This window comes from Apis dorsata, unplaced genomic scaffold, assembly GCF_000469605.1.
Source record: "Apis dorsata unplaced genomic scaffold, Apis dorsata 1.3 scaffold_92, whole genome shotgun sequence".
Classification (NCBI taxonomy): Eukaryota; Metazoa; Arthropoda; class Insecta; order Hymenoptera; family Apidae; genus Apis; species Apis dorsata.
The window spans coordinates 1,264,753-1,274,914 of NW_006263390.1; the positions used below are offsets into that span (position 1 = coordinate 1,264,753).

The 10,162-nt window shown below is 30.3% G+C and overlaps 2 protein-coding genes across 6 annotated transcripts; one reads left to right on the plus strand and one right to left on the minus strand.

Annotated features, from left to right (window-relative positions):
- Nucleotides 1-789: 789 nt before the first annotated feature.
- Nucleotides 790-6,600, minus strand: LOC102680741 (centrosomal protein of 89 kDa-like). Of its 5 annotated transcripts, none has more exons than XR_004149817.1 (8): nucleotides 6,336-6,600; nucleotides 5,953-6,229; nucleotides 5,288-5,883; nucleotides 4,689-5,176; nucleotides 4,352-4,604; nucleotides 4,027-4,286; nucleotides 3,739-3,914; nucleotides 790-1,614 (listed from the first exon to the last, which is right to left on the minus strand). XR_004149817.1 is itself a non-coding variant. In XM_031508636.1 (7 exons), exons 1-6 carry the CDS (start codon nucleotides 6,375-6,377, stop codon nucleotides 4,032-4,034), a joined length of 1,911 nt encoding a protein of 636 aa, XP_031364496.1. In that variant the 5' UTR covers nucleotides 6,378-6,600; the 3' UTR covers nucleotides 3,540-3,914; nucleotides 4,027-4,031. The 5 variants fall into 5 exon arrangements, 1 of the variants encoding a protein (XP_031364496.1); XR_004149816.1 differs by lacking the exon at nucleotides 790-1,614 and adding an exon at nucleotides 3,540-3,657; XR_004149814.1 differs by having other exon boundaries at nucleotides 3,739-4,286.
- A 1,387-nt stretch (nucleotides 6,601-7,987) lies between these two features.
- LOC102681587 (venom serine protease 34-like) lies at nucleotides 7,988-10,162 on the plus strand. The gene is made up of 8 exons (XM_006611783.2): nucleotides 7,988-8,124; nucleotides 8,373-8,590; nucleotides 8,659-8,880; nucleotides 8,950-9,151; nucleotides 9,228-9,422; nucleotides 9,489-9,640; nucleotides 9,773-9,926; nucleotides 10,028-10,162. Exons 1-8 carry the CDS (start codon nucleotides 8,079-8,081, stop codon nucleotides 10,051-10,053), a joined length of 1,215 nt encoding a protein of 404 aa, XP_006611846.1. The 5' UTR covers nucleotides 7,988-8,078; the 3' UTR covers nucleotides 10,054-10,162.

Consider the following 10,162-nt stretch of genomic DNA (forward strand, 5'->3'; position numbering starts at 1 on the left):
TCGTATCGTACTTTCGAAGGTACTGCGTGTATCAGTTTTCTCGAACTAGCTGGAGAATAGCAGACGATATACTCATATACCGACTTACCATACTTTCCAGTTCTCACGAAACCCTTATGCGCTAATCGATAAGAGGTATTTGAAAGAGAATCACCAGGGGATATGAAGGGTCAAATAAATTTTATCAATTACAAACATTATTATTGATTCAAATTCACGTCGCGGCGAGTCGTAAGTATCATTGATTAATATCTGTCCACCTTGAGAAACGAGATTAATCGTCGTTATTATTAATTTAAAATTCATTACATGGTAATATTCTTGTCGATTACGTATGTTGTCGATTACGATCTGGTCTCATAAGAGACACGACAAACATCATCGCCATTTAACGTAATTATTTCAACACATACAACACATTCGTATGTATAATGCTCATTTTATAATTGATCGAACATTTTATTCGTGTATATACGGTGCTTACATTGTATATAAAAACGTATAGCGGAATTTATTTAGATTTTATTTTCTTTGGTAAAGCAGAAAACTTCTAATAACATTTGTGAATCGCGCTTTAAATGAAAACGAAAAGCGAAAGGTATAACGGTAGAAAATTAAATACGTAACCAGTTTATGAAAATGGAAACTAGAAAGAACGATTGACACTTACCAGCAATCCGTAAGACGGCTCTGTCAGCAGGATCGAGCTGCAGGATACTCAACGGTTTATCCTTTACCCATTCCTTCAAGCTTCCGTCCAGCTCGAACTCCATTCTCTAAAACTGTTGATTGAAACTTCTTTTTTTTTTTTTACACCATATTCGTGCAACTCCTCTTTTGCTCGGCACTGTTTCACAACCACTTGGCAATTTCACAACCGCGACACACAAAGAGCTTCTAAGTATTACGTCGTTTTCGTTCAATAGAGTTCGCAAGGCAGTGGCGAATAGTGCACCGAACTAAGTCGCCGTGTTATCGACAGCAGGCATTTGGCAACTTTGCACACAATATTAGACACGACATCCTCGTTACCGGTTTCTTCTTCCCTGATTTAGATTTCACTAATGATATTTTTTTTCTCTTCTTTTTTCTACTTCGAAATCAATAGTTTTATAGTCGAAAATAGTTTTAGCCGAACGAAAAGCACGTGGAACCCGTATACATGCCGCGCGTTTATTTATTGTACACGACTCTGCTGTAGGGTAGAGTAACGTACCACGGCGTAGAAGTGCACGAACTGCACCGGCGTAACGGAAGGAAGAGAGGTGGCAAGGAGACGACGAACAGGGAAAGCGTACGCGATGTCTGGCGTCCTTTTGACGATACACGCCAATACGTACAATAGTTGCTTAGCCAGCAACGTAACGTGCTTCCAGCACGCCGATAATCAGCAATACTTCGTATCTTTGTCGTCAGCGGCGCTTAGGTCAAGTTAGATTTGGTTGAAAATGGACAAATCAGATTCGACCTCTTTCAATTGCAGTCTTCAATTCCCGTTGTTGTTTGTATATTTTGTGCCATGAATCGAAGATTTTTCAGTATTTTATTTGTCAAAATTTCTTAAGTTTAATTCCACCCTCATTATCCTCGATACTATCTTCCATTTGCAACATTCTATAAATATAAACAATATATTCTTAATTTTTTCTTTTTTCTTTCCTAAAAAATAAAATAATTATAAATCGTACAAAAATAATTGATTTTTGAAATAATTGAAATAATTAAAATACTGAAAAATATAAATGAATTCGAAGAAAATGGAAATACACATAAATATTTTAATCGTATAAATATTAAATCGAATTATTGTGGAGAAAGTAATATTTCTTATTATATAGCGCTTTCTAAGTATGTTCAGAATATAATTAAATTTCATTTAGTAATCAAATGTTGATTTTAATAATAATAGTAACAATATTATCCTTAATTTAAGTATGTTTTAAATGCATATATCACAATGCAAAAAATAAATCAAGAGAGATCTGATTTGACAAAGAACCGGAAGCGGATGTGGCAACATTCAAGTCGAACTAATTCTCAGGCAACGTTAAAAAATTGAAATGTATATTTTTCGATATATAAATCGTTTTATTTCCTTGTATATATCTCTGCGAAAATTAAAAAAATATCTACGCATTGTCTGTTATTTCTTATTGATAAAATTAAATAATTATTCTTCATTCGAAATGTTCATTCTAATATTTTTTTATTTTTTGGTATGTTTAAACAGAAAATATTTTTTCAAATTTTCATGATTTTGTTTTAAATGAAAAAAATTAAAGATAATTTTTTCAATATGTACAACTAAAAACTTCAGTTTACGTATACATAATTATGAGAAATAATTTTATTCTCTTTCTTTCTCATTTCTTCCGTATATGAATTTTTTGATTTAAAATAATAAAAAAATATTTTTATACATATTTTTATTGGATAAATAGATATTAGAAACATTCTTGTCTCAAAACATTCTTGTTGAATGAAAGGAAGGTGAATCTAGTTATTCTCGGGTTAAACCTAACCTAACAATTCAGGAAACGTAGCGAGAATACAGTTAGTTATTTCAGCAAAATGACACTGAACTCTTTGAGTTTGCGCATCACTAGAATATACACGATACTCGTATAACGTTATCGTAAAATTTTGATATTTCTCAAATGCGAAAGATATACGAAGAATGTGATATTGCAAATTAGCGACATCTGCGAAAAACATTAGTGCAAAGTAATAAAGATAACCATTTTACCGAAAATAATAAAATGTAGTAACTATGATTCATTCGAACATATCGGTTCGAATCTTAAAACAAATGCTAATTTGACACGATACAATGTGAATAAGATGATGTATTATCTTATTCAAATTTATTTGTATTATTAAAAATACGAATTCATTAAAATCTTTATAATATTAACAAATCGACGAAATATCGACAAATCGTACGATATGCATTACCGTTTGATCATCTGTCGAGTAAGATGCGAAAACAGGAAAAATCAATGTTCACCGGTATTCTCCTAGAGTTTCTTTGTTGGCAACGAGACAGCCCAATGCGAAGAATATCCTTTTGTGACTTTTGATACACTTTCCAACAAAAAACACTACGTACTTGTATATAGAGACATTGCATTATCACTTATCATAGCAATTTTCACGTCAGAAATACGACCCGGTTTCTGACGACGCACCTAGCAGACGACATTTTGCTTTTTAACGAACGTATCCGAAGCTTTCCGAACTTTAGCGAACTACTGAATAATCGGCAGCTGACGCGATTTACGAAACTACTCGATGGCTTAGTAATCAATTCTATTTCTCATGAATTAGTTAAATATAATTTTTTCATCATATGAATATAAATTAGCTTTATCTATTTCCTATCCTGGTTTCTTTTTTATCTTTTTTTTTATTTTTCGGATATATAATTTTTCTTTTGAAATACATATTTGTGAAAATTGGAAAGTAACTTTATTTTTTATAAATATTAGGCAATAAAGAGGATAAATGGAAAATATAAAAGGAATATGAATTTCAAAATATATCTTTAACAGTCATCTTATACTTGAAGAAATAATTTTTTGAATATCGTATTGGTGATTGTTATAATACCAATATACATCAATATATTATCGATGTTTTTCAATTTATTATTAAATTCTATAAAAAAAAAAAAAAAAGGTTAAAGCTAGAACAGGTATATTTTACATATGAATGAATGGAACGCGTCTGACATCATACCTATAACGGATGACATCAACTTTTCACTATATGATTATTAGTCTCCACTGCCATCAGTCGTTCATACAGTGGCGTCCACACGGTAGCCTTCGTAGCCATTTGCTTCATTTGATGTCACCGCTAAATAAAGCGACTGACACGGTCGGTAAATACGAGGACGGTGTTTCGAGTAGCACCTATTCCATAATTAGATGCTTATTACGAGATTGGTTAAAAATCAATTTCAAAGTCCAATCTATTATGGATGATCTTAATATGAGTTTAATAATATGGAAATATTTTACGAACTTAATTCACGAATTTTTTGGTCCAGTACTATAATTGTTTGGCTCATTTGTTGCCTGAAGTACTCGTCTTGTTAACGTATCTTGACTAGAATGTTTTTCTTTTTGTAATTTGCCAATAATATCTTCCTGTTGTTTAATTACATCGTTTAAATATTGTATTTTACGTTGATAATCGTGTTTCATTCGACGTACATGAAGTTCTTGTAATTTTATACGTTTTTCTACAGAATCTACCTGTTGTTTCGTACCTTTTCGAACAATCTGAAAATTATTATAAGTTATTTAATTTTTTTTTTTTTTATCAATAATATAAATTTTATACGTACTTCTAATTGATTTTTTAAGCCTTCCACTCGACTAGTAATACTTTTACCAAGACGATCCATATTTGCATTTTCTTTTTCCGTTTCACGTAAAAAAGATAGTAATTTTTCTCTTTCTGAAACAATTCTTTCATATTCCGAAAATAATTCTTCACAATAAGCAGTTACTTTACTTAATTTCTCTTTCAAAGAATTACGTGAAACACGAGTCGAATAAACAAGAGTTTGCATTTGTTCACTTTTACGTTGAGTTCGTCTAAAATATATATTGTCATTATATATTAAAAAGAGATGTAAATAAGAGATGTAAGTGAATAAAAAATATAAACGAATAACTTACTTTAAAGTTGTTTCAAGATTGTTAACAAGTCCTTTCAAATGATTTCTTTCGGCTATAACCATTATAAGTTTTTTTTCATTTTCAGGTTGAATTTCCTCTATATGTTTTATATGATTACAAAGATCACGTTTTTCATTTTCATATTGATATTTTAATTCATCCAATAATATTTTACATTCTTCAATAGCAGTAACATGAACAGTAGTAGGCACTGTTTGTTGTTCTTTATTCCTCATTTCTTCAAATTCTTTACTTAAAATTTCATATTTCCCTCGTAAATTGCTCAATTCTGATATTGTTATTGAATGCTCTTTTTTTAGAGCTTCATTGCATTTTAAAATCACTTCTATTTTTGATTCATATGACGAACGAATATCATTAGTTTCTCTTTTTATATTTAAAGTTTCCTTTTTTAAAATATCATTCTGTTTCTTTAGCAACGCGGTATTTTCAACCATTTTTTGTATTTCCTTTGTATACCTGTCACACTATATTTTTTTATTACAGTTACTTATATGATAACTAAATACATTTTTTATTACATATCGCATCATTACATATGTATAATCTTATATAATATATTATTTATAATTATTTACCTCTGATTTCAATTCTTCTACTTCTTTATGCATAATTTCATTTTCTGTAAGAATTTGTTTACATCTACTACTAAAATCAGCCATTTCCTGTTCATACATATATATAAGTTCTTGTTTTTCTAATAAATTTTCTTGATAAGCATTTAAAAGTGGACCTAATGCATGAAAATTGATATTTCCCCAAATTCTTGAATCATATTTCTTTTCATTGTTACCGTTATTGGATGCAGAAACATTTTCATGTTTTCGGTCTCCTAATTTGTCTTGGTATCTTTCTAATTCAGCATTTAATTGATATACAATAGTTTTTAAAAGCGTAATATCCTCATTCGATTGAATCTTTTCTGTTTCAAGTTGTTTATTTTGTTTAAGTAAATTAATTTTTGCTTCTTCTAATTCTTGAACCATCTGTATCAATGCCTCATAATGTAAACATAATTTCTTATATTCCAATTCCCTTTGCTCCAAAATATTATTTAATTTTTGACATTCTTCTTGAATATTTTTGTAACATTTTTCCAATTTATGGTATTCATTAACTATTTTCAATGTTTCCTTTGAAACATACTTATCTTTTAATCTTGATAAATTAATACCTGGAAAAATATATAATTTTTATTATCATTTATTCAAAAAAAAATGATCTTATATCATATATAAATTACCCGAATCTGCATCATCCTTGTCAAACGATGTTTTCTGAGAATTATTCTCTTCAGTTAATTTTTTACTTCTTTCATGTTCATATATTTTACTTTTTCTTTTCGAAAGTACTTCATCCTCATGATTTTTCATATCATTATCATTATCAGTTATGCAATCTGATAAATTCTTATGCGCTTTAAGTGTATGTTTTGTCTTTGAAATATGTCTACGACAATATACTGGTACAAAAGTTGTATCTTGATTGCTTTTAACACTTGTTGCTCTTCTATGACTATGCTATTGTATAAAAAAAAGTGAGGTTAAGATCATTCGAACTTACATAACCTCTCGTTTTATTTACAAATAATAATAATATATTTGTATTAAATGTAATAATAATTACCTTTTTTCTTTCTTGTTCAATACTAGTATTAACACTGGCCATTGCTTTTTCTTTTTTTGTAGTTTAAGATATAGTTTATAAAATTATTCATTCGAAACTAATTAAAATATTTAAATTAATGAATAAATTAACCAACTTCGCACAGTAATAATACCATAAATTTACTTAAACAAAATATGCATACATATATTTGTATACCACTGCATATTTTTATTAATTTCCATATTTGTATCCTACTCATTGTCATAGTAACTAGATACTTATTTAATATACTAATACTAGATGGCGTTTAATTCAATTTTCGGTTCTATTCTAATCCATCTGTTTTTATATTTCTACTTATTTACTAAAGCGATTCGATTTACTAAAGGTATAAAATTCGAAAAAATCAAGTAGATTATAATTGATGTTTTTCGTTTTCATTTCAAAGTAATTGTTTCAATATTTTCTAATAAATTATTATATAATAATATATATTATTGATAAAAACTGTATATATAATGAAAATATATTTTTTGTTCTTTGTATCAAATGTAATAATAATATAATTAATGTAAATAAATTAACTTGTTAAAATTGAATAATGATTCTTTTCAATAATAATAATATCGTTTTTCATTATTTGAAAAATCACCTATATCTTTTTACCTATATCTTACTTATATCTATTTTGATTAAAAAAAAAAATATTACAAGAAAAATGTTTTTTGTGAAATAGTTGTTTTAATTTATAACATTAATATTATCAATTTTTTAATCGCTATCAATAACATTTATGCATTATCGTACATATATAATTTTTTTAAAAAATTGAAATAGAAAAATGGAAAATGGATGATTAATAATATTCATCAGTAAAATATTCATATCTTTTTTTATGCATTTTTACTTTTTAGAAAATTATATATTTATAATAATGCATAAAATTGTTATTGAAAAGTTGATAATAATCAATTATTTATACGTATGTGTGTATGTATATGCGTGTGACGTAGAAATATATACACATAAATAAAAAAAAAAAAGCAAGAAATTTTAATTATTTTAATATTATTAACAATAATATCATAACATTTATTAATATCAATTTTCAAATATCTATAAGTACACGAGATAATCGATCGAAGAATACTTACAAGAGATAAATAATAATTGCAACGATAAATTTTTCATTGTAATTTAGTAAATTATAAAAATTTAGTATGTTATTAAGAAATAAAATATTTTTTGAAATATTTTAAAAATATCAAGAAATAATAATTATTTTATTGAGTTATTGATATTAATACTTTTTAATCGATCAATGTCATATCTTCTACAATTTTCAATTTAATTTAAGATATCTCTAGATATCTTAGATGTTTATTATGGAATCTAATCTGACATATGAGTAATCGTTTTAATCTTCGAAATGATTATTATCGCTTAATTAAAAGACAGGAATGCGCGCGCCGAATATCAACAACGTTGAAGATTTTCGTTCGTAGCAATTTTTTTCGTAACGATTGCAAAAATATTATTAGGCAGCTATCGTAAATCCATTTTTATTCTCGAGGTTGCAACTACATTTGATAAGACGACTTGTATAATGATAATACCGGTGAAATTATATAGCTTTTCGTCTTCACGACTATGGATAAAAACCTCGAAACGTAGGCAAATGCAAGCAGATGGTCGTTATAGTGCTTTCGAAATTTTTTTTGTTCTTGCCAATAGCGTAACAAAATCGTTGATCAAAGCATTATGGCTCTCGCAAACAATATCACAACGTTTCATATTATGAGAAAAGGTACATACACTGTCTCGTATTTAACAAATTTAGAACGAGCAATTCCAAAAAAAAAACTATACGCACAACTATAACAAACAAAACATACGCACAAATTAATTCTTATCGTATGTAACGTTTTTATTATTTCGTTACAAATACAAAATGTAACGTAGATTACAATTTGATCACTTCGAGAATTTTAAACTGTGATTTATATATAATTTTCTTCCAATTATTTTCGAGGAAAATTTTTTCTTTTCCCCAAGTTACAGCGGCGTTATTGATATTCTGCGGATCGATCATGCTTTCGGCCAAATTGATTAAGGGACAGTGCAACTATAATCAAAATCTAATTCCCGGTACCACGTATTACATCTACAACCCCAACTACCCGTATTATTATCGTGGATCAGAGTCATGCGTGTGGACCATCACCAGCGACTATCGAGTGAATTTGACTTGTACCACCTTCGAGCTACCACGGGTAAGAGGAAAAAAGAATTTTTCATCCGGTTTAATTAACAACCCTCTCTCTCTCTCTCGTTTCCTCAGAGTTACAACTGTTTTCAAGACAGTTTAACCGTGCAAATCAATTCCACTGCCTCGCATCGTTATTGCGGTAACGGGGGGTTCAACATCGTATCCACGTCGAGCTCGATGGTCGTGACGTTTTCGTCGCCTATATGGTCGCAGGGTGGTCGTTTCCTCTGCGAGATTCGGGCCGTGAAGAGGCCGCAAGACTCCATAGATTGCCAGTGCGGATGGAACAATCCCGTACGTATCCCTTCGTGTATTATATTCGAATTACACGATTTCATTCTTTCTTTTTTTTTTCTTTCAAAGTCGAGGATCGTGGGCGGAACCGACACGGGAGTGAACGAGTTCCCCATGATGGCAGGGATAGTGGATGCTGACGAACGCTCGGTGTTTTGCGGCTCCACCATAATATCCGTAAGATACGTGCTTACAGCGGCGCATTGCATGACGAACAGGAATTATACGCGGTTAGGAGTGTTGGTTGGCGATCACGATTTAAATTCGGGTAAATAAATATCAAATCGATGCGATAATTGGAAATATGCACAATTGATCGATTTAGTATATATATATATATCAAGACTCGGACACAAACGCGACCATGCTCTATCAAGTGAGCAAAATGATCGTGCATCCGAATTACGCCCACGACAATTTCAACGACGTTGCCCTCTTGAAAACGAGGAGGAAAATGGAATTTGGGAATCAGGTTGGCCCTGCCTGTCTACCTTTCCAACACTCGCCCGACACTTTTGCCGGCTCGTTCGTTCAATTGTTGGGTAAGTATGATGTTGATAATAACGTTGAAATTTCAAGTGATATAAGTATGTTGATGTGGAGATCAGGTTGGGGTACTACGAGTTTCGGTGGGCCACCGTCTGACATTTTGCAAAAAGTTACCGTGAGCGTGCTCACGAACCTTCAATGTTCCAAATTTTATCCGGATTTAACGCCTCAACAGATATGTACCTACGCGGAGGACAAGGACGCGTGTCAGGTGAAGCGAGATAAATTTTTTAGAAAAAAAAAAAAAAATATGTAACAAATAACGTTTTTCGAGACGATTTATTATTTATTAACTATTCTTTAATTAATTTATTTATTAACTAATTATTTATTAATTAAACAGATGGATAGCGGGGGACCGGTTCTCTGGCAAAATCCTACGACCAAGCGTTTCGTCGTGGTGGGAATCATCAGTATGGGTATCGGTTGTGGCGACACCGCTGGTGTAAATACCAGAGTCGGTGCTTACATAGACTGGATTGTCTCAGAAACTACAGGTTCGAATGCCTTGTATAGAATATATATATATATATATATACACGCGATGTGTGAGTGGAAAATTTTTGTATTCGCGTAATTGTTTCGATTTTTATTCCAGATTCTACGTACTGCATCATCGAATAAGACGGTTCGATCGTTTCGACTCGATTCGACGCGTTACCACGACGGATAGCTAATTTCGTTTTGTTAATTTTGTCGACGAAGCAATTTGCATTTTTTTTTTTTTTTTGAC

Coding starts and splice junctions, on each gene's coding strand:
- LOC102680741 (XM_031508636.1), bottom strand. CDS start 6,377: ATGGCCAGTGTTAATACTAGTATTGAACAAGAAAGAAAAAAG. Junction 6,230..6,335: donor TTGAACAAGAAAGAAAAAAG/GTAATTATTATT, acceptor TTTATACAATAG/CATAGTCATAGAAGAGCAAC. Junction 5,177..5,287: donor TAGAAGAATTGAAATCAGAG/GTAAATAATTAT, acceptor AAAAAAATATAG/TGTGACAGGTATACAAAGGA.
- LOC102681587 (XM_006611783.2), top strand. CDS start 8,079: ATGGCTCTCGCAAACAATATCACAACGTTTCATATTATGAGAAAAG. Junction 9,423..9,488: donor CTCGTTCGTTCAATTGTTGG/GTAAGTATGATG, acceptor TGTGGAGATCAG/GTTGGGGTACTACGAGTTTC. Junction 9,927..10,027: donor GATTGTCTCAGAAACTACAG/GTTCGAATGCCT, acceptor TTTTTATTCCAG/ATTCTACGTACTGCATCATC.